This window comes from Mus caroli, unplaced genomic scaffold (genome assembly GCF_978045245.1).
Source record: "Mus caroli unplaced genomic scaffold, Mus_caroli_1 scaffold_1, whole genome shotgun sequence".
Taxonomy (NCBI): Eukaryota; Metazoa; Chordata; class Mammalia; order Rodentia; family Muridae; genus Mus; species Mus caroli.
The window spans coordinates 35,744,160-35,769,030 of record NW_028227256.1 but is presented as its reverse complement, the minus strand read 5'-3'; the positions used below and the strand labels follow the sequence as shown (position 1 = coordinate 35,769,030).

Sequence of the window (24,871 nt, the reverse complement as noted above, 5' to 3'; positions counted from 1 at the left end):
TTCTAGTGTATCCACACCCCCTCCTCAGCCTCAGCTCCTGTGCCTCTATACAATTGTGTCATTTCAGAAACACCGTGCAGTGTGGGACCTGTTTGACTTTTTTCACTCACAATTCCGTTGAGCATGAGCACGTTGATTTCTATTGCTCAGTTGTATCTCGCTGTATAGATGTAGCTGTTTGTTACCTACCCACCCCTTGAAGGGTTCTTGGACTGTTTCCAGTTTGAGGTTACTATATGTGAAGCTGCTATGAACATTAGTATATGGATTTTTGTTTCAACATAAATAAATGTTCATTTCTCTGGATTAAATGCTGGGAACACAATTGCTGGGTCTTGTTACCATATTTATTGCTTTTTTCCTTTCAAGAAAATTACCAGACCCTTTTCCAGGGTGGCTTCATCATACTGCAACATTGTATACATGTGCAGGTTTCTCCACACACCAGCCTTTGGTGCTGTTCTTTCTCACACATTCTGATGGGTCTCTGCTACTGTCTTCCTGTGATTTTGATTTGTTTGCCTTGTGGCCAGTGACGGTGATCATCTTCAGGGAGCTGTCTCCCCATGTCTCACTCCTGTGCACATCACCTTGTTTAGTTTTTAAGTGTCTCATCTGTTAACTTCTTTGTGTCTTTTAGATACAAGTTCTCTGTGAGTATGAGGCTTGGAAATGCTCTCTCGGCGTCTGCAGCATACCTTTTCCTCCTCTTCAGATAGGCCTTTGCAAAGCCCAGGTTCTCACACAGAGTGACCTTCAAGTTGGGTTGCCTTTGCCAGAAGCCAGTGGGGTGTGGCTGGGAGGGTGCAGTGTCTCCTGTGGTGGCATTCTGTCCCACTGATTTCTGTGCCCTGCCCTCTGTGAGAATGTATATTAATCTGTTCTCCAGGGTATAGTGCCAAACAGGAGTTTGTGTTCCTGACGACCATGCCGGAAGCAGAGAAGCTAAGAGGAGAGAAGCATTTTCCTGAAGTCCCAAAGGTGAGCACAAGGTTTGTCCCTCTGACAGGGATACTGCTTTCCTTCAGGAACACTCCACACGGGTCCTGTCATGTGGGAGTGGCTGCTCCCAGTGGCTCTCAAAGGTTCCCACCCATGTCATCGCAGCTTCGTTTATGGGACAGGCTGAGAATCCCAAATCTGAACATCTGATGTATGATAGCGCACATCCGGAAATCGAACACCATCATGGTGCCACAGTGGAAATTCATACACTGCAAAGCTTTGTCGTGTGCATCAAACTTTAAAATATTGTATATGGCCAGGGCTATCACTCAATGCTACTGCCTAACGTGGACAAGGTCCAGGGTTCATTTCCCAGTAATCCCCCAAAATTGTATACAATTACCACAGTGTGTATATTAAACATAAATGAATTTCAGGTTTGGACTTGAGCCCCTAAGATATCTCATTTTGTAGATGGGAATATTCCAAAGTCCAAAACCTGTTCTAAATCCCATGCGTTTCTGCCCCCAAGTATTTTGGATGAGGGACAGCAAGGGTTATTCAAGTTGGAGTTCCTCTGTTTTCTGTTTCTGTTCATTGTTTTAGCTTGGGTTTGGTGAGGTGGCTATGCTACATCCCTCACTGTGGGTTCTCTGTAGGCATCGGTTGTGCAGAATCCCTTCCTGACAGTCGAAGTCTGGCCTCACTGGGGGATGGAGAGTATTGAATAGGGTCAGGAAGAAACTGGGAATGTGGAAAGATTTCTGACCCAGAGTGGAATTCTGGGGTCAGAGAGAACATGGGACCAGACTCCAGACTCTATGGAGGAGGAAGCTGAATCCAGGGCAAGGGAGAGGCCCCCAGATGATCTGCACAGCAGATAGCAGGGCCAGCCTGATTGTCTGCATCCATGGAGTCCTCGATGCTGCTGCAGGGCCACTACACATAACTATCCTTGTTCTCTGTCCAGGGAGAGGGGTAAGCTTAGGAAGGTCCTTCTCCTTGCCAGTCCTCATGCTGAGTCCGGAAAGTGCAGCTCATCACAGTTTGGCTGGAAAGGATGAAGTATCCACTGCTAATGATGTTTGCCAGTTCTGGACTAGACTGGGGCAAAGGGCAGGTGCCGCCTGGTTCACCGAATGAAAATGGCAAATTAGAACCCAGTCAGAACAGAAGCATCCCAGTCAGAGGCACAGGCACCATCATGGTTTCTTAGCAAGACATTCACATAGGAAAGGCCAGGTCTGCAAAACTCTTTTGTGACAACTCAAGGGGGCAGAGCCTTAATGGAAAATATTTAAGTACATGAATAGAGAATACCACAAGGGCAGGTGAGCTATTCGCAAAGCAGTTCCAGGTGAGGGTCCCCATTGAAAAGAGGCCGCGTCAGGGAAAATAGATCTTACCCTGTAGTGGTCCCTTACAAATTCAAAATGCCTCTTAGAGAACACACACACACACACACACACACACAGAGAGAGAGAGAGAGAGACAGAGACAGAGACATACAGAGACAGAGAGAGAGAGAGAGAGAGAGAGAGACTCAAACACACATCACGGTCAGTAAGGGTTTCTGAACAGTAATCTATACGGTTACTGGTACAGCTCCTCTTACCCATCCATTCCCCTCAGCTCTTCCTCTTCAGCCCCCCTGCTCCCCAACACAAACCGTGGCTGTGCTCATGTGCACACACACATGCACACGCTCTCCATGCCTCACATTTGACCCAGCTAAGGCTTTCTTGAGTGTCCCCATTGGACCTTGCTGCCACTCACCCAGTCAAGACTCAGGAGCTATGGAGTGAATGGTCCTGCTGGCCTTCAGAGTCATGGAAGATGGAGGAGGGCTTGGGTCCAAGATTGCTCATGTCAGGGATGTTCCCTTCATTGTGAAGTAGTTCCGTATGTGGCCTCTTCACTCAGAACTCCAGCGTACTCATCCTTTCAGTGGATCGGATCAGTCTTCTAGAATAACCACAGGAATCGAGTGAACATCTGTTCTCCTGGGCGCCTGCCCCCACCTGTCTTTTAAACTCAGCAGGGCTGTGGAGGGAGGGTGGGGAAGGGGCATGCGAAGTGGCAGGAGATGGTGTTTGTCACTGTAGAGATGGGAAGAAGTCAAGAGAAGGGGGCTTCAGGGTCTCCTGCTGCTTCATAACCTTGATCCCTCTGCCTCCTCAATCCCTCTCATTTACAGCCAACTGGGAAGATGCTTGCGGACAGCCGTCCTGATCAGCCTCCGGTTTATCTGGAGCGGCTGGAGCTCATCAGAAACACCTGCAAGGAGGAGGCTCTGCGGAACCTCTCACACACCGAGGTCTCCAAGTTTGTCCTGGATCGAATATTTGTCTGTGACAAGCACAAGATTCTTTTCTGTCAGACTCCCAAGGTGGGCAACACCCAGTGGAAGAAAGTGCTGATCGTCCTAAATGGTACGTGTGGCGTGGGGCGGGGGGGGGGGGTGCCCCTCTGCGATGGGAGAGGGGTCGAGGCTGGCACTGAAGGATGGGGTGGCTTCTTCTGAAAAGACCCACGACCTTTCTGAAGGTTCTTTGTGTTGTTTTCCACACTCCAGTTATGCTGTAAAAATCTGAGGGGTTAACTTATTGGTTCTGTCTTTACAGTGCTGGACACAAAACCCAGGGCCGTGTGCATGCGAGGCAGGCTATCTACCACTAAGCTGTGGTCCCATTGGTGGCTCTAATTAAGATGTTTCGGTCAGAACCAAGGGCAGGATTTCCTGGGTTTTCACAGACATAGCTGGCCATCCTCATTCAGCTTGTCCACTCCCATCAGTCCTTCTTCTTTTCCATGGTACATGCTAAGTCTGTCTTGAGTACTGCAAGGCTCCCATATTCCTGACGTACCCTATTTTCAAAGAACCCATAACCAGAGCCTAGGAGGAGACTCTTGCCTCCTGGACCTCGGGCAGCTTCACGTGTAGACCGAGACTTTCTTGCTGGCTGGAAAGAGAGAAACTACACCTTGTGTTCTGCCTTAGACATAAAGCATTAAGTTAGCTTGTTTCGGAAAAAATCTGATGTTTACTGGGGAAATGAATTAAATTGTGGAAAAATGAGTTCATACACTGTAGTTCTGATTACCCACTGCTCTGCTTAGACGCCAGGTTTGTTTCAATCCCAATTAGTCTAAACTGGCCTAAAATTATCATAGGGTGTCTGTTAAGACTTAGCTCCAACTTACTGAGTTCCAGCAAGCAGAAGTCACACCCTGGGTACCGTGGGACAGGTTCCTGGGGTTCAGCATTGTGCCCACAGCTCCCACGCCCACTCCTGGCATTACTGGCCAGTGCCAGCTGCCTTTTGCACTTTGTAAAGGTCAATCACAGGGCAAAAAGGATAAGGCCTTGCCTCCTGGATACATCCACGGTATGAAGTTAATGTGTCCCAGGAATAATATGCCAGCATGTTGGATTTCTGAATGGGAGATCAAGAATATAAGGTAAATTGGAAACAAAGAATACACAGAGAGGCTCACGTAGGGGCCATGGCAGTGGGAAGCATCATAACTCACTCACAAGGGTGGGAGGAAATAGAAGAAGGCTACATGAAATTTGTGTGTCAACACAACCTGCTGGTGTAGCCTCTCTGACAGTTCTGGGACTCACAAGCACAGAGCAAACTTCCTGTGTTTGTCAGAATCACCTATTTTAATCAGTTACAGTACATATATAGTTATATTTTTTTTTAAATTGAAAACAAAGAACTCCCTCCTGCCCCCCTTGACTTTGACACCCACAACATGGTCAGTGAGAAGAAAAATTAAATTTATTTTAAGAAAGCCTTTATCATCCATCTCACTGCATTGTCTAGTGGGAAAAGTCAGCTTGTTGGTTTGTAAAACCATGTGAACTCATGCAATGCTACTTCCTAAAACAGAGAAGGAAAAAACCTAAAGCTAAATGTGTAGGCATGGGCTGGCCAGGCCATGTAAAGCAGGGAGGTCCTCGTGGCCATCCTCAGCTGACTTCCCAGTATGCTTGGACAGTGAGTGGACCCAGGCACAAGTCCAAACCACTGGCTCTTCCATTCTCTCCTAGTGAAACTGACGGCATGTCTGCTCCTCGGGAAGGTTAAGAGGGAGGTTTTATTATGGGTGTGAGAGAGAACAGCCAGAGGCTTCTGGGAGGATCCAGAGCAGAGAGAGAAAGCCAGCAGACAGGACCTGGCCGTGGAAGAGGCAGGGGAAGAGAGAGGTGGTGGTGGATGAGGCCAGAGAGAGAGAGAGAGAGGGAACCAAAGAGAAGACAAAGTGAGAGCATGTTGAAGAAATGACAGGATTATAAGGAGCATGAGGAGCTGTGGGGGAGGGGCAGAGGAGCAGAGACTGAGCTGGGAGCAGTTTAGGTCAGGAGGAGGCAAGAAGAGCCAGGATCCTAGCATTAGACCCTGAGATATATAACAGGTTCTTGTGACACTGTGGGAGCCCCGGGGGCATCTTGTGCTTTGCTATGCTAAGAGATCTTCCTGAAGCGCATCACAAATAACTATTTGTTCCTTTGGCCAGTGAAGAGAGCAATGGCTCCTTTCAGAATGGGGAACCGGCTTTACAAGTTCTCAACGAGTGCCGGGCTTTTATTTTTCCAACCGCCAGAATTTGGGGAAATTGAGTCTCCTCAGGGTCTGACACCCCTCATCATGGTCAAATGTGCCAACCACATAGGGCTCTGGACCAGGGCTTAAGTGGTTGGAAGAAGACGAATGAATGAGGGGAGGCTGTGCCTCTCATATGGGTGGCTCAAGAGAGCTTTTTCCTTGTGGGGACAGCACTGGGTCAGGATAAGGCCAGATGCTACAGCTCACAGAAGCTAACTAAATCCTTCAGCTCCTATCACCCTTTGTCTCCATTGAGAAAAGAAAAGTCTTCGCCTCCCCTATCCTCTACAGAAACCTGGCCCCACTCCTCAGCCATGTCCTCCCTGCTTCTGGTGCAAGCTAGGCGTTTCCATCAAGTGTTGCATGTAGCCTTTGCTACCCTGCCTAAGCTCTGGGAATGGATTGTGCTACCAGCACCTACCCGCTTCCCTTGAATCCATGGATTAAAGACACACATGCAGTTGTTCTGTTCTAACTGGCCTTTTGACACAATTACTGGACACTGCTTTTCTCCCACCTGGAGAAGTGTGCCCTTTATCAATATTCTTATCTCCACACCTCTCTACCTGCCCTAAACTTTAGTTGCTCAGTTACATCAAGTCTCAGCTAAACATCCCCGGCCCTGGCTGCATGGCCACTCCACCCGAGATCTCCCTCAAAAGCATGGCACACCCTGCCTCTCCTCTCCTTGAGGTCTCTCTGCTTGCCTCCGGAAGTCCCGCCTATCCCTCCTGTCCAGCAATTGGCCCATGGCTTCTTTACTGACAGACCAAGAACCAAATGGGGGACAGGACCTTAGCTTCAGAACTGCAGAACCTTTGTCATTTGCCATGTGGGTTGCCATGAGGTTTGTGAGACACTGATGCTCTGGTAGTCAGTCCTGTGCTGTAAGAGCACAGTCTGTCATGGAGATGAGGGGCATAGCTGGATACGTGCTCCATGCCATGTCCCTCCAGCATCTCCTGCCATCTCAGAGATCAGATAGAAAAAGCAATATCAGTTTTAGGAAGATTTAGCCTCCTAGGTACATCAGCAGGACCGTGGGGGTCAGTATTCTTTTTGTTTCCTTCCCTTTCCCAACAGAAACTTCTTTGCTTCAGTCAGCTGCTGCATAGAAGAACGGCTCTCCATTATGTTACTGCCTCCAGCAGGACAGCTGGAGTTCAGGAGTGTGCACGTTGTGGGCTTCTCCTGTGTGCTATGGAGATTGTGGGACCTGGGATGACACTGATGGCACCTGTAAGGGTCAGACTGAGGTAACCCATGCACCCTTTCCTCTTGTTCCCCCCAGGAGCATTTTCTTCCATTGAAGAGATTCCTGAAAATGTAGTCCATGACCATGAGAAAAATGGCCTTCCACGCCTCTCTTCCTTCAGCAAAATAGGAATTCAGAAGCGGTAAGGGTAACTTCTGCAGAGGGGAAGGGGAACGGGAAGGGGAAGGGAAGGGGGAGGGGAAGGAAGGGGAAGGGTGATTTTTCAGCAAAACCCCAGGCTCAGTCTATACTTGCTGTGAGATCCACAGGGTTCCAGGCTCAGTCTTGGTGTGTGGTCCACAGGGCTCCAGGCTCAGTCTGTCCTTGCTGTGTGATCCACAGGGCTCCAGGCTCAGTTTGTGCTTGCTGTGTGATCCACAGGGCTCCAGGCTCAGTCTGTGCTTGCTGTGTGATCCACAGGCCCTGGGGACCATGGGGCCAACTGTTTTGTGTTGGCCTGCAGCAACCAACAGTGTTCCTAGTGTCCTGCTCCTGCAAATCTCAGCCTCCTGAGAACTTCAGAATCCCTTTCCCAACTCGTCACAAAGGCCATTAAAGTGTGCATCCGATTATTGCCAGAAGTGGGGAGCACTTTGTGTTTCAGTTCTGTTAAGTTCTTATGGACTCCTTACTAAATAGGATCATTTCTCCATTATATATATATATAAAAAGTGCTGTACACTTTGCCAGGGTACCATGCCCACATCTGCATGTACTTCCCACTGGGGTAGTAGTGTGTGCAGGTCCATCACAGAAGACAAGCCCCTTAGACAATGGCAGTATAGTCAGCAGCAGATGAGAGGCAAAGTTCTCCCTTTTAGCTGTAAGGTGGCTTTACAGAGCCAGACTGAAGGGGTCAGAATACAAGAGCTGCCCCTCAGTGTCCAGCCTGGGCTTGGCCCTCCTTGCTTCTCAGCCCTTTGTTCTTTGGTTGCTTCTGGCCTTGGGTAACTCAGACTTCACAACTCTACAAACTTAGGCCAGAAATTGTCCTGGGTGTGGCCTGGGCTCTAAGGGAATCTTCATGGGGCTCGGTGAGACTGCATGAATTAAGACAGGCAGCTCATGGACAACAAAGAGCTTCTGGCTTTCAGGTAAGTGCGCCATGGGGGTAGCGTTGCCACAGACACTGCTATCTCTGTTGTCCCTGTCACACCACCACAGGCCCTTAGAGCCCGTGCCCCTACTGTGCTGCAGCTTGCCTGGGGCACCTTCCTATGGGAATTGTGTGGCCTGGATTCCTGTTCCCTCATCCAACTCTTTCCCTTTCATTTTTATAACCCTTGAGAGCTTGGGCTGGAATCTTTAAAGCTATGCCCATAAAATAAGCCTCCAGCCTCAGTAAATACAGACTCACACTTCCAGCCCTGAAGATTTCCTGCCCAGGAACCAAACTCAAAAGGTTTTGAAGTTTCCAATCAGCCAAGTAAAACAAACCTTTGATTCAACAGTTTCACATCAACCTCAGAGGCTTTCTGGTTTGCTAAGCCTCTGTTTCCTCACCTGAAGAATGGGTCGGTAGCAAAGTTCAGTGCACCATACTCAGAGTGCACTGTGCATTTGAGACATACTCCGCAGGGCCTAGCCTGGTGTAACTCCCTCTCCTGCCCTCTTATCTATTACCTATTGGAGCATTTGCCTCATCTCTGACCTTATTTTTTCTTCCTCAGATTGAAAACATACTTCAAGTTTTTTATTGTGAGAGATCCCTTTGAAAGACTGATTTCTGCCTTTAAGGATAAGTTTGTTCACAATCCTCGATTTGAGCCTTGGTACAGGCATGAGATAGCCCCAGGCATTATTAGAAAGTACCGGAAGAACCGGACAGAGACCCGGGGGATCCAGTTTGAAGATTTTGTGCGCTACCTGGGTGATCCAAACCGCAGGTGGTTAGACCTTCAGTTTGGGGACCATATCATCCACTGGGTGACCTACGTCGAACTCTGTGCGCCCTGTGAGATAAAGTACAGTGTGGTCGGGCACCACGAGACCCTGGAGGCAGATGCCCCATACATCCTGAAAGAAGCTGGCATAGACCATCTGGTGTCATACCCCACCATCCCTCCGGGCATCACCGTGTACAACAGAACCAAGGTAGAACAGTACTTCCTGGGCATCAGCAAAAGAGACATCCGGCGTCTCTATGCACGCTTTGAAGGGGACTTCAAGCTCTTTGGGTATCAGAAACCAGATTTCTTGCTAAATTAATGTGTCAGACCCTTGAATATTGCCAGATCAGGAGTTGGCTAGGTGAGATGTGAGCACAGAAATGGTATTTCCTCTGTCGTGTCCCATGGTTCCGTTCACGGATGATGTTGGGCTCAGGTGACAGATGCTCTGATGACCCCCTCCCCAGCCTGTGTCACCCCCATAAAAGGTTAGGAAAGACTGGATATTTGCAGACAGGTGGACAGACTAGGAGGACGTGTTAGGAACCTTCTTCCTTCAGCTGTCATGTCATCAGCACTGTGCCAGCTAGCCAGTGTTAGAGTAGTGTCACCCGTGACCTGTGGATTGTACAGACCCAGCACTTTCAAGAGAGATGGAGATGCTGAGTGGCTGCAAAGGTTACTGGGACCCATGCAGTGTCGAATCTAAGCCAGAATGATACCTCTTTCTTTCACCTTGACACAGCAGTAGCCATAGATACAGATCATGTTCTCCTTGAGCTTGAGGCCCTGTGACATTTGGTGGTCATAATCACAGAACAGTTTGAGAAGTCTGACCTTTCAGGACCCAGGCTAGCCCATTCTTTGGGACTTCTGACCCTACAAGCACCTGCTTCATTCTTCTCTTCTGGAAAGTGAGGGTGTTATAGGAACATCACCTTTGAGGACTTAGAACTTGGCACAGGGAAGGAGGAGGAACCAGCCGGTCCTGGGAACTCAGGCTGCTGTGGAATCGGGTATCGTTGTCTTTGACCCCTGCTTTTGTCTTCGACTGTCCCGTCAGTGTGAGCAGCGGGGGCATGTCCACCTGTCTCCTGAATGAACCTCCCTGCCTGAGAGGGAAGAGAAGACAAAACATTTCCAGTGGATAGAGACATGCACTTGCTGACGTGTCAGGACAGCACACAGGAGTGCCATGCCTGTTTTGCAGAGTCCGGTGCTGTTTACAGACTGCCAAGTCCGTTCATGTCGCAAGATGGGATCCTGTGGCCCTGAGTCTAATAGTGCCACCATCCTCGACTGAAAGACCACAAGTTGGATAATCAGATTCATCAGCAATAAAATCCTGGGTGAGGCCACCTCTGGTGATGTCATACAGGTAACAAGTCACCAATCGTGGCACTGAGGCCAGCCCCAGCAAGAAGAAAGCCACAGCCGCAGTCTCGGCTGCCAACCAGCAGCAAAGGGCTATTAAAGATGATGGGGCAGTTTCTCCCAGTGAGTCCCTGGCCCAGGGTTGAGAGGAATTGTGCTAGCTTCTCCTCAAGGCTACAGCCCTACTCTCAAAAAGCCTTTCCTGAACTTGTAAATGTGAAAGTAAAATAAAATTTAAAATGTGTGCCAAATGTGACCCATGACTCCCAGAGGAGGGGGCTCCAGGACCCCTGGTAACTCGAGGCCAGGGATGGGGCTACAGACTGGAAGGAGGCTCAGCCCTTCCTTGTGAACTGATACAGTGTAAACATGATGTTGGGTTATTTGTTAGTGAAGTTTTAGCAAAGCCTACTTAAAAATCCCTCCCGGCCTGAATTTGCTGATCAGAAATCTCTTTCCTGTTTTTTGACAGGCAATAGTGTCAATAATGTGTGTGTGAGGTTAAGGTCTTCAAGTTAATCTTGATTAAAGCAGCATTTTCTCTCAGAAACAAAAGTGTGTCTGGGTTTAATTGTTTGTTTGTTTGTTCCTGGCATTCTGGTCATTTTCCTAACACACTTTGCCAAACAAGTAAATATTTCTACCACTTACATCTGGAACAGGCCACCTCCACACATGGCTCCTAGGTCCAGACAACCAGTGTCCCCAGAGTGGTTCAACCTGATATCCCTCTCCCAAGGGTTTTGAAGGTCCTTCCTGTCTTCAGAACCATATTCCTCTTCCTCTTCGTTCAAGGAGGCCATCCTTTCCCTGTGCCCTTGGACCACTGCTATAGTCAGACTTTGATCTCTCTCCTTCCCTCACTGCTCAGAAGCAGCTCAGAGGGAGCGTTGCACCCCCAAGCCTGACCTCAGACCTCACATCAGCCCCTCACACCTGATCTGACATGGGGTCTCATGGCTGAGAAACCATCTTTTTTTCGGGAAGGCAGCAGAATGCTCACCTCCTAGACTCACTGGGGTAGTAGAGTCACACTCACAGCTCTGCGGGATGGACTTGACCCCTTCAGCTTAAAACTTTGGAAAGTGCACAAAAGACTGTGCAAGACATTGGTCGTCTGGTGTTGGCAGCCTCAGCTGGTTTCCTTGTAGCTGCAGGAAGAGAAGCAGCTCTGATCTGTGGGCCCCTGGTTTTCTCAATGCACACCGGCTATTTGCAGCAGCCTACTTTCTTCCCTCCCGCCTGGTTTTGTCTGTTTTCTTTGAGGCTGGCAGGCAGTTTCATCTCTATTCCTGACTTCTGTATTAGTTCTCTAGAGGAACAGAACTGATGGGATGTCATTCTCTCTGTGTGTGTATGGATAGAATGTATACACACATATATCTATCTCTTATCTATATATATAGGTGTCTTAGGGTTTCTATTTCTGCACAAAACATCATGACCAAGAAGCAGCTGGGGAGGAAAGGGGTTTATTCAGCTTACATTTCCACATTGCTGTTAATCATCCCTAAAGGAAGTCAGGACTGGAACTCAAGCAGGTCAGGAAGCAGAAGCTGATGCAGAGGCCATGGAGGGATGTTCCTTACTGGCTTGCTTCCCTTCACTTGCTCAGCTTGCTTTCTTATAGAACCCAAGACTACCAGCCCAGGGATAGCACCACCCACAATGGGCCTTTCCCCCTTGATCACTAGTTGAGAAAATGCCTTACAGTTGGATCTCATGAAGGCATTTCCTCAAGGGAGGCTCCTTTCTCTGTGACAACTCCAGCTTGTGTCAAGCTGACACACAAAACCAGCCTGTGTATACATATATATATATATATATATATATATATATATATATATATATATATATATATACACATACACGCATATACATATATACTTATATGGATAGAATGTACATACATATATATGCATATACACATACACTCACACACATAAATATAGAAAGTGGATTTACTAGCATGGCTTACAAACTAAGGCCCAGCTATTTCTGCAGTAGTTATCTACCAGTGCAAAGTCCAGTAGTTGTACTGTGCTAAGCTGATCTAGTTTTTGGAAGAATCATGAAAAAGTAGGCTCTAATGCCATGAAGGAATGGTCTTGCCAGAAAGAGCAAGCAGGCAGAGAGAGCGAGCGCCCCTCTGTGTCCAGCAGAAGGTGTGGCCAGATTAAACGTGGAACTTCTTACTTAAAAAGGTTCAGATTAAATTAAGAAAAACCCCTCAGTGGTGTGCCCAGCTGCTTGGGTTTTAATTCATTCAGATGTAGTCAAGGCAGCAACCAAGCAGAGCTGTAGAGAAACAGAGCTGTAGAGATGCAAAGCTGGATGCAGAGATGCAGAGCTGTAGAGAGGCCCAATGTTAGGACCACGGCTCACACCCACACTCATGTCATGGTTGAGGAGCCACACCATTATGTTCTGTCTCAATGTATCCTCCCATTTCTTGCCATCTTGATAGGCTGAGAATGTCCGAAGCCTTCATATGTTGGCACCTTTTGCCTAAACCTCGAACCCTTTTCTCTGTGTTCACAATTAACCCATGGAGGTGGATCTCAGACTGTAATGGTTACTTCCTGAGAAAGTCATTGTAAGCTGAAAATACCCTGAGTCAAAAAACTGAGTACCTTAGCCCATGGGCATGGTAGCTTAGCAACACAGCACCCAGTGGGGCATCCGTTCTTACTTCTGTCATTGGCCAGCCGGCAGCTCCTGCTGCTGTTTGGCACTCCATGTTGCTAATCTGAGGTAAAGGATCAATATCCAAAGTACAATTTCCACTGAATGGATATTGATTTCTCACCATCAGAAAGCCAAAAAGTAAAAATATCCTAGGTCAAAAAAAAAAGTCCTAAGTTAGAAGCTGTCTGTATAGAAAGTCGTGAGAAACCACACCACTTCCCTAGCACTCTGCCCAGAAATTTTAGCAAAATATTTGATCTGTTCACTTTCAAGTTCTACTTGTCACCCAAAACTCCAAGACAGACACACTCCATCCAGGCTCTTTACCACTCCATTCACAATGTGTTTCTGACGTCTCACTGAGACCACCCCAGAATGGCCTTGACACCACATTTCCTCCGTGTGTGTGTGTGTGTGTGTGTGTGTGTGTTTGTGTGCACGTGTGCGAGCGTGTGCCTGTAATGTGTGTCTGTGTACGATGTATAGGAGCTCTTGAAGACGAGAAGAGGGTATCAGATCCTATGGAAGTAGAGTTACAGAGAGGGTTATGAGCCATCATGGGAGTGCTGGTGTTTGTTGAAAAGCAGCTTGTTCCTGGACAGATCACACCAAGCCAGCACAGTTCCAATGAAGAGAAGTCCTTTATTGAAGGGGGGGGTGGGTCGGGTAAGAAGTGAGAAAGAGAAAGAGAGAGATGAGGTCTCTGTCTTTTATCTGGGTTGTGATGTAGGTGACCCAGGTGATGCAGGTGAGGCATGTGCTGCTGTTGCCATGGCAACAGATGCAGACAGGTCCTTGTTGCCTAGGGGATGACATCATTGCTGGATTCTGAGGCTAACTATAAACAGCTTCTGATGCTAACAGCTGGGGACTGAACTCAGGTCCTCTGCAAGAATAGCAGAATCTGTTAGTCACTGAGCCATCTCTCCAGGCCCCAATTTTTGTGGTATATTCTCTAAGAAGATGGAAGTTCTCTCTATGTCCCCTGTTCTCAGAACACACCCCAAGAATCTCCTATAACAGCCATATTGGTTGCATACACTTCAGAGTTCCTCCATCCCTGATTTGTGCGGCTGCTCCCACATTGTTAAATGTGCAATACAGCAGCGCCTGTTTCTCAATGTTGATGCCTCTCCTACTCTGCCTTGTAGCTTAGATTTTTTTCAAAACCTACTTTTAATATGGATTCGAAAATGTTTTAACCTCCCTTGTAGCCCACCACCCACCAGAGGTCGTGGAAAAGAAAGGTTATCAGGATACGGGGGAAGTGGACCTGTTTAGAAATCATTCTTTGGAGCAACTCCAATCTGCAGCGTCAGGAAATCAGCAGTTTAGTTCACAGGAATCAGCAGTGGCAGCTCGATCTACTCATGAACACTTCACGAATATACCAGCAGCCCAGTTCAGTACTGCTGGGATAGCAAACGTGAGTCAGCAGATATGGCACAACCTAGCAGAGACAGCTAGGCCTCCGCTGAGTCAGCAGGAATGGATAGGATCAGCAAGGACTCCAGGAGAAGTTCTTTGTGCCTCTCTCAACAAAGTGAAGAGCAGCAAAGACTTGAGACCAAGAAGCATTGCAAAGCTTGCTACGCAAGCCCCTGCCACTGTCCATTGGTCCCTATTTATACTCCCTCCCACAGGTCTTGCCTCACCACGTAAATCTGTCTTAGCAAAACTCCAGGTGAGTCTGGATCATCTGACATCACTCTGCCAATCAATCTGGGTCTGCAGATGCGGCAAGAAGCCCCAGAATGCCACCCAAGGTTTTTGGTGTGTTTCTTTCTATGAAGTCTTGACAAGCAGAGCTCTGCAATGCAGTGTAAGGCAGACCAAGACATGCATGTTGTTAGCAAAGAATCCATCCTTCATCACGCATCCTTTTACGTGTTTGTTTTAGCAAAACATCCTCTCACCTGTGTCTGCTTCAGAAAAGCATCCCTTTGACGTACTGGCTTTCCAAAGGAGCCAGAACTACCTGGGGTATTGGAATCGATCACTATAGAGTGGGAAGCTTAACAGGAATAGTCTGTGTTCACTGGACCAGAGGCCAGAAAGTTCCAGATGAAGTGCAGACAGGCTCTAACCTTGGTGACTTGCAGGTGGCTGTCTTGCCATCCTCAAAGGCTTCTGCAGAGGGGTGTGCTCTGGTCTCCCCATCCCTTAAAAAAGATCTTACTTCGGAGCCCCACAATCGTAACTTCTTTTGAATCTATTTCGCAGGCAGGGGTTCACATCCTATTGGGATCAGGGGATCAACGTGTGACTTTTAAAGGGTTTAAGTCTTAACAATGATTTCCTAGGACTGAGAGTCTGTGCTTAGCACTGTAGCTTCCAAGCCTCAGAACTGGGCTCCAGAAGCACTGAGATGTCTGAGCATGTCTATCCAGTGTTTCCTTCAGGGAACCTCATTGACTCCCTTGGTACTTCTTTTATATTGGTGTGTATGGTGGTTTGAATAAAAATGACCCCATAGACTCACAGGAGGTGTGGCCTTGTTGGAGTAGGTGTGGCTTTTTGGAGGAAGTGTGTCACTGGGGGGGGGGGGGGGCGTTGTGATGAGGCTTTGAGGTTTCACTTAAGCCAGGCCTAATGGCTCACTCTCTCTTCCTGCTGCCCGTGGATTCACATGTAGAACTCTCAGCTACCCGTCCAGCACCATGTCTACCTGCATGTCATCATGCTTCCTGTCATGATGATAACAGACTAAACATCTGAACGGGAAGCCAGGGATGGAACCCAGGTGATCAGGCTTGGCGACAAGCCCCGTCGCTGGTTAAGCCCCTTCACTGACCCAACAGTTGCTACTTTCTAACTGTGTATTCTCTTCTGTTTGCTTGTTACTCTTTCCTTAGAAAAGTACTAGAGTCTACACTTTCTGCCGTTCCTTAAACTATCAAGTTTAATATATACTTTGGGGGGTCTTTGTACATGTTAAAAAGACTGATATGTGAGCATTGGGCAGCTTACTATCACATCACACTGCTTTGGAAATTGGGGCATAGGAATCTCCTTTCCAGCTGGCTCTGCCTAGAATTAAGACCCAGAGCCCTAGATGAATTCCTCCAGCTGGTTAAAAGAAGGGAGAAGTATATGTCTCCATGTGGAACCTGAATGAGCACAGCAGAAGGAAGGAAATATGGCTACCCATTCCAGCACTGTCCCGGTAATGATATTTTTCAGTTTGCATAAGTCAGAAGCAGTTCTTAGTGCCTGAGTGAGAACCCATAAGCATCGCTTCAAGGTCCTTGCAAAGAACACACTGGATACCCAAGTGCTGGCGGGGAGCATTCCGTCTGCCTTCCTCCTTGGCTTGCACACAATAAACGAACGTGTAGTGCCTAACTCAAACTGAATAGCTTCATGCCAGTACAGCAATCAAGTCATACTTCTCAAGAGGCCACATGGGTTTGTATACTCACAGACGATAACAGGCTGTATTCCGTTGACATTTGAGCATGGTGTTTGTGGTGGTTTGAATAAAGATGGCTCCCTGAGGCTCACATGCTTGAATGCTTGGTTGCTAGGGAGTAGTCTATTTGAGAGGGACTAGGAGGTGTGGCCCCAGTTAAATGCTTTCCTTTATAAGAGCTGCCTTGGTCATGGCGTGTCTTCACAGCACTAGGACAATAACACAGGGTCTCCATAAACCTAGCATTCTCCTTCTGTAAGTAGCGAGCCCCGTGGATGACCTCCAGTTTCTTGTTGCCCAGTCATGTGTTATCTGGATCCTTCCTTTCTCAGAGCCCCAGCAAGTCTCGAAGTTTCATCCTTGGACTCCAGACCTGGGCTATGGACAGTGAGTGGGTTTCCAGCATTATCTGTCTTTCCTGGCTCTAGCGCTTTCTGCCACCATAGATCTGAATGCTTTCTCCAGAGACTTGTAGCACCCGACATTCTCTATTACTCTCTCCTCTGCTTCAGACAGAATCCTGTCTGATTCCTGTCAGCACCCACCAGCTCCTACAAAGAAATTACATATCTGTCTCTGTACATATCTTTCGTCTTTTCCTGAAGTTGTGTGTTCCTAGAGTTACAAATTCTGAGAATGGATTCTTTCCCTTGGTATCCAGAGTATCCTAGGGTCACCCCTGTTGTGCATCCTGTTGGTTACATCATAACACGGGTGGGTAGTGTGTGCAAAGGGAACACAACATTTCCCTTGTCCATTCAGTCCTTGATAAAAAATTTGGGTGCTTCTGGTGTTACACCCTACTCCAGTGGTTGAGATGGCTATGAATACATGCATAGTCATTGTATGGATAGTAGGTTATCTTGTACAGTAGGATAGCTGCTGGGTTACAAATGTTCATTCTATATATGTGGTGCTGGGGATTGAACCCAGAGCTAACACATGCTAACCAGGTATTTTGCCACTGGGCAACACCCCAGCCCTCCATATTTTTATATGGAAAGAAAAAAATCAATGGTATGACTTTGAGGAAGTTGCTAATGTACAAAACTAGAAACAATGTCAATATTACATGGAGGATAAAACAAAAGATAGAGAGATAGGCAGATTACATGTGGGAAGCCATTCCGGACTCCCTGGCCAGCCGGACGGAAATCTATGCCAGGCAGTAAACAAGCCCATATTTGGTGGATGGCTCACCCTTAATCCCTGATTGGCTGAGCAAGCCTGCCTGGTGAGGTGATGTGACCTGTGGTGATTGGTTGAGGCGTGGTTGTGGCTTGAGTGAATACACTTGTACCCCGAGGTGCGGGGGATTTGAAGATAGGAGCTGCCTGAGTAAACTGCTTTAAGAAGAACCGGGGACTGCATTAGTTAGGGAGGCAGAAACCGGCCTGAGTAGGACCACAGGCCTCATCCAGCAGGATCAGCGCCGGGGTAGCGGGAGCGCAGGGTTGCCTGACACCCGCCAGCTACCCACGACCCCCGCCTCAGGATTTTGGGACTGCTGGTGAGTGGAACACAGCTTCTGCTCCAATCCAATTGCGCGGGACCTGAGACTGCATTAGTTAGGGAAGCAGAAACCGGCCTGAGTAGGGCCACAGGCCTCATCCGGCCGGATCAGCGCCAAGGTAGCGGGAGCGCAGGGTTGCCTGACACCCGCCAGCTACCCACGACCCCCCGCCGCAGGATTTTGGGACTGCTGGTGAGTGGAACACAGCTTCTGCTCCAGTCCAATCACACGGGACCTGAGACTGTTCTGGTTGGGGAGAGAGAAATCCGGCCTACATAGGGCCACAACCCTCTTCCAGTCAGAAAAGCACCGGGGCAGCTGGGGCGCAGGGTCAGCTGACACTCGCCAGCTACCCACAACACCCGCCACAGGATCTTAAGACTTCTGGTGAGTGGAGCACAGCTTCTGCTCCAATCCAATTGCGCGGGTCCTGAGACTGCATTAGTTAGGGAAGCAGAAACTGGCCTGAGTAGGACCACAGGCCTCATCCGGCCGGATCAGCGCCAAGGTAGCGGGAGCGCAGGGTTGCCTGACATCCGCCAGCTACCCACGACCCCCGCCGCAGGATTTTGGGACTGCTGGTGAGTGGAACACAGCTTCTGCTCCAATCCAATTGCGCGGGACCTGAGACTGCATTAGTTAGGGAAGCAGAAACTGGCCTGAGTAGGGCCACAGGCCTCATCCGGCCGGATCAGCGCCGGGGTAGCGGGAGCGCAGGGTTGCCTGACACCCGCCAGCTACCCACGACCCCCCCCCCCCCCGCCACAGGATTTTGGGACTGCTGGATCTTAAGACTTCTGGAGAGTGGAACACAGCTTCTGCTCCAATCCAATTGCACGCGGGACCAGAGACTGCATTAGTTAGGGAAGCAGAAAACCGGCCTGAGTAGGACCACAGGCCTCTTCCGGCTGGACCAGCACCGGGGTACCGTCAGCTACCCACGACCCCTGCCGCAGGATTTAGAGACTGCTGGTGAGTGGAACACAGCTTCTGCTCCAATCTTTAAACAGTGACAACGATAACAACTAACCCCAGAGATTACCAGATGGCGAAAGGTAAACGTAATAATCTTACTAACAGAAACCAAGACCACTCACCATCATCAGAACCCAGCACCCCCACTTCGCCCAGTCCAGGGCACCCCAACACACCGGAAAAGCTAGACACGGATTTAAAAGCATATCTCCTGATGATGATAGAGGACTTCAAGAAGGACTTTAATAACACACTTAAAGAAATACAGGAGAACACTGCTAAACAGGCAGAAGACACTAAAGAGGAAGCACAAAAATCCCTTAAAGAATTGCAGGAGAACACTGCTAAAGAGTTACAAATCCTTAAAGAAAAACAGGATAACATAATCAAACAGGTAGAACTCCTTACAGAAAAACAGGAAAACACATCCAAACAGATGATGGAAATGAACAAAACCATACTAGACCTAAAAAGGGAAGTAGACACAATAAAGAAAACCCAAAATGAGGCAACACTGGAGATAGAAACCCTAGGAAAGAAATCTGGAACCATAGATACGAGCATCAGCAACAGAATACAAGAGATGGAAGAGGGGGCTGGTGAGATGGCTCAGTGGGTAAGAGCACCCGACTGCTCTTCCGAAGGTCCAGAGTTCAATTCCCAGCAACCACATGGTGGCTCACAACCATCCGCAACGAGATCTGGCGCCCTCTTCTGGAGTGTCTGAAGACAGCTACAGTGTACTTACATATAATAAATAAATAAATCTTTAAAAATAAAAAAATAAAAAAAAAAAAGAGATGGAAGAGAGAATCTCAGGTGCAGAAGATTCCATAGAGAACATCGGCACAACAATCAAGGAAAATGTAAAATGCAAAAAGATCCTAACTCAAAACATCCAAGAAATACAGGACACAATGAGAAGACCAAACCTACGGATAATAGGAGTGGATGAGAATGAAGATTTTCAACTCAAAGGACCAGCAAACATCTTCAACAAAATTATAGAAGAAAACTTCCCAAATCTAAAGAAAGAGATGCCCATGAACATACAAGAAGCCTACAGAACTCCAAATAGACTGGACCAGAAAAGAAATACCTCCCGACACATTATAATCAGAACAACAAATGCTCTAAATAAAGATAGAATACTAAAAGCAATAAGAGAAAAAGGCCAAGTAACATATAAAGGCAAGCCTATCAGAATTACACCAGATTTTTCACCAGAGACTATGAAAGCCAGAAGATCCTGGACGGATGTTATACAGACACTAAAAGAACACAAATTCCAGCCCAGGCTACTATACCCAGCCAAACTCTCAATTAACATAGATGGAGAAACCAAAGTATTCCACGACAAAACCAAATTCACACATTATCTCTCCACGAATCCAGCCCTTCAAAGGATAATAACAGAAAAAAACCAATACAAGGACAGGAACCACGTCACACATTATCTCTCCACGAATCCAGCCCTTCAAAGGATAATAACAGAAAAAAACCAATACAAGGACAGGAACCACGCCCTAGAAACAACAAGAAGGTAATCCCTCAACAAACCTAAAAGAAGACAGCCACAAGAACAAAATGCCAACTTTAACAACAAAAATAACAGGAAACAACAATTACTTTTCCTTAATATCTCTTAATATCAATGGACTCAACTCCCTGATAAAAAGACATAGACTAACAAACTGGCTACACAAACAAGACCCAACATTTTGCTACTTACAGGAAACTCATCTCAGAGAAAAGGATAGACACTACCTCAGAATGAAAGGCTGGAAAACAATTTTCCAAGCAAATGGCATGAAGAAACAAGCTGGAGTAGCCATTCTAATATCTGATAAGATTGACTTCCAACCCAAAGTCATTAAAAAAGACAGGGAGGGACACTTCATACTCATCAAAGGTAAAATCCTCCAAGAGGAACTATCAATCCTGAATATCTATGCTCCAAATACAAAGGCAGCCACATTCATTAAAGAAACTTTAGTAAATCTCAAAGCACACATTGCACCTCATACAATAATAGTGGGAGACTTCAACACACCACTTTCACCAATGGACAGATCATGGAAACAGAAACTAAACAGGGACACAGTGAAACTAAGAGGAATTATGAATCAAATGGATCTGGCAGATATCTACAGAACATTCTATCCTAAAACAAAAGGATATACCTTCTTCTCAGCACCTCATGGTACCTTCTCCAAAATTGACCACATAATTGGTCACAAAGCAGGCCTCAACAGAACAAAAATATTGAAATTGTCCCATGCATCCTATCAGATCACCATGGACTAAGGCTGATCTTCAATAACAAAATAAATAATAGAAAGCCAACCTTCACGTGGAAACTGAACAACACTCTTCTCAATGATACCTTGGTCAAGGAAGGAATAAAGAAAGAAATTAAGGACTTTTTAGAGTTCAATGAAAATGAAGCCACAACATACCCAAACTTATGGGACGCAATGAAAGCATTTCTAAGAGGAAAACTCATAGCTCTGAGTGCCTCCAAAAGGAAACTAGAGAGAGCACACATTAGCAGCTTGACAACACACCTAAAAGCACTAGAACAAAAGGAAGCAAATTCACCCAAGAGGAGTAGACGGCAGGAAATAATCAAACTCAGGGGTGAAATCAACCAAGTGGAAACAAGAAAAACTATTCAAAGAATCAACCAATCAAGGAGCTGGTTCTTTGAGAAAATCAACAAGATAGATAAACCCTTAGCCAGACTCACTAGAGGGCACAGGGAAAGCATCCTAATTAACAAAATCAGAAATGAAAAAGGAGACATAACAACAGATCCTGAAGACATCCAAAACACCATCAGATCCTTCTACCAAAGGCTATACTCAACAAAACTGGAGAACCTGGATGAAATGGAGAAGTTCCTAGACAGATACCAGGTACCAAAGTTGAATCAAGATCAGGTTAATGATCTAAACAGCCCTATATCCCCCAAAGAAATAGAAGCAGTCATTAATAGTCTCCCAACTAAAAAAAGCCCAGGACCAGATGGGTTTAGTGCAGAGTTCTATCAGACCTTTAAAGAAGATCTAATCCCAGTTCTTCACAAACTATTCCACAAAATAGAAACAGAAGGTACTCTACCCAACTCATTCTATGAAGCCACAATTACTCTGATACCTAAACCACAAAAAGACCCAACAAAGATAGAAAACTTCAGACCAATATCCCTTATGAATATTGATGCAAAATCCTCAATAAAGTTCTTGCTAACCGAATCCAAGAACACATCAAAACAATCATCCATCCTGACCAAGTAGGTTTCATCCCAGGGATGCAGGGATGGTTCAATATACGGAAATCCATCAACGTAATCCAGTATATAAACAAACTCAAAGACAAAAACCACATGGTCATCTCGTTAGATGCGGAAAAAGCATTTGACAAGATCCAACACCCATTCATGATAAAAGTCTTGGAAAGATCAGGAATTCAAGGCCCATACCTAAACATGATAAAAGCAATCTACAGCAAACCAGTAGCCAACATCAAAGTAAACGGTGAGAAGCTTGAAGCAATCCCTCTAAAATCAGGGACTAGACAAGGCTGTCCACTTTCTCCATACCTATTCAACATAGTACTTGAAGTCCTAGCCAGAGCAATTCGACAACAAAAGGAGATCAAAGGGATACAAATTGGAAAAGATGAAGTCAAAATATCACTTTTTGCAGATGATATGATAGTATATATAAGTGACCCTAAAAATTCCACCAGAGAACTCCTAAGCCTGATAAACAGCTTCGGTGAAGTAGCTGGATATAAAATTAACTCAAACAAATCAATGGCCTTTCTCTACACAAAGAATAAACAGGCTGAGAAAGAAATTAGGGAAACAACACCCTTCTCAATAGTCACAAATAATATAAAATATCTTGGCGTGACTCTAACTAAGGAAGTGAAAGATCTGTATAATAAAAACTTCAAGGCTCTGAAGAAAGAAATTATAGAAGATCTCAGAAGATGGAAAGATCTCCCATGCTCATGGATTGGCAGGATCAACATTGTAAAAATGGCTATCTTGCCAAAAGCAATCTACAGATTCAATGCAATCCCCATCAAAATTCCAAATCAATTCTTCAACGAATTAGAAAGTGCAATCTGCAAATTCATCTGGAATAACAAAAAACCTAGGATAGCAAAAACTCTTCTCAAGGATAAAAGAACCTCTGGTGGAATCACCATGCCGGACCTAAAGCTTTACTACAGAGCAATTGTGATAAAAACTGCATGGTACTGGTATAGTGACAGACAAATAGACCAATGGAATAGAATTGAAGACCCAGAAATGAACCCACACACCTATGGTCACTTGATCTTTGACAAGGGAGCTAAAAACATCCAGTGGAAGAAAGACAGCATTTTCAACAAATGGTGCTGGCACAACTGGTTGTTAACATGTAGAAGAATGCGAATCGATCCATTCCTATCTCCTTGTACTAAGGTCAAGTCTAAGTGGATCAAGGAACTTCACATAAAACCAGAGACACTGAAACTTATAGAGGAGAAAGTGGGGAAAAGCCTTGAAGATATGTGCACAGGGGAAAAATTCCTGAATAGAACAGTAATGGCTTGTGCTGTAAGATCGAGAATTGACAAGTGGGACCTCATGAAACTACAAAGCTTCTGCAAGGCTAAAGACACCATCAATAAGACAAAAAAACCACCAACAGATTGGGAAAGGATCTTCACCTATCCTAAATCAGATAAGGGACTAATATCCAATATATATAAAGAACTCAAGAAGGTGGACTCCAGAAAGTCAAATAACCCCATTAAAAAATGGGGCTCAGAACTGAACAAAGAATTCTCACCTGAGGAATACCGAATGGCAGAGAAACACCTGAAAAAATGTTCAACATCCTTAATCATCAGGGAAATGCAAATCAAAACAACCCTGAGATTCCACCTCACACCAGTCAGAATGGCTAAGATCAAAAATTCAGGTGACAGCAGATGCTGGCGAGGATGTGGAGAAAGAGGAACACTCCTCCATTGTTGGTGGGATTGCAAGCTTGTACAACCACTCTGGAAATCAGTCTGGCGGTTCCTCAGAAAATTGGACATAGTACTACCGGAGGATCCAGCAATACCTCTCCTGGGCATATATCCAGAAGATGTCCCAACCGGTAAAAAGGACACATGCTCCACTATGTTCATAGCAGCCCTATTTATAATAGCCAGAAGCTGGAAAGAACCCAGATGTCCCTCAACAGAGGAATGGATACAGAAATTATGGTACATTTACACAATGGAGTACTACTCAGCTATTAAAAAGAATGAATTTATGAAATTCCTAGCCAAATGGATGGACCTGGAGGGCATCATCTTGAGTGAGGTAACACAATCACAAAAGAACTCATACAATATGTATTCATTGATAAGTGGATATTAGCCCAAAACTTAGGATACCCAAGATATAAGATACAATTTGATAAACGCATGAAACTCAAGAAGAATGAAGACCAAAGTGTGGACACTGTGCACCTTCATAGAATTGGGAACAAAACACCCAGGGAAGGAGTTACAGAGACAAAGTTCGTAGCTGTGATGAAAGGATGGACCATTTAGAGACTGCTGTATCCAGGGATCCGTCCCATAATCAGCTTCTAAACGCTGACACCATTGCATACACTAGCAAGATTTTGCTGAAAGGACCCAAAGATAGCTGTCTCTTGTGAGACGATGCCGGGGCCTAGCAAACACAGGAGTGGATGTTCACAGTCAGCTATTGGATGTATCACAGGGCTCCCAATGGAGAAGCTAGAGAAAGTACCCAAGGAGCTAAAGGGATCTGCAACCCTATTGTCGGAACAACATGATGTACTAACCAGAACCCCGGAGCTCTTGTCTCTAGCTGCATATGTATCGAAAGATGGCCTAGTCGGCCATCATTGGAAAGAGAGGCCCATTGGACTTGCAAACTTTATATGCCCCAATATAGGGGAATGCCAGGGCCAAAAGAATGGAAATGGGTGGGTAGGGAAGTGGGGGGCGCTATGGGGGACTTTTGGGATAGCATTGGAAATGTAATTGAGGAAAATATGTAATAAAAATATTAAAAATCAAAAAAAAAAAAAGAAGAACCGGTGGTTGCGTTTTCCTTGCTGGTCGAGTTGGATGCAACAATTACACAAATCGACTCATGAAGAACCATGATTCATGCCA

General features: G+C 46.3%; 1 protein-coding gene across 1 annotated transcript in view; it reads left to right on the top strand.

Annotated features, from left to right (window-relative positions):
• The window catches only part of Chst10 (carbohydrate sulfotransferase 10), a 33,086-nt gene extending 22,472 nt beyond the window's left edge, over positions 1 to 10,614 (top strand). Inside the window, exons 4-7 of the mRNA XM_029482443.2 lie at positions 890 to 981; positions 3,143 to 3,377; positions 6,853 to 6,958; positions 8,487 to 10,614. Coding sequence (XP_029338303.1) covers positions 890 to 981; positions 3,143 to 3,377; positions 6,853 to 6,958; positions 8,487 to 9,024 — 971 coding nt within the window. The 3' untranslated portion in view covers positions 9,025 to 10,614. The remainder of the gene's footprint in view (positions 1 to 889; positions 982 to 3,142; positions 3,378 to 6,852; positions 6,959 to 8,486) is intronic.
• The last annotated feature ends 14,257 nt before the right edge of the window (positions 10,615 to 24,871 follow it).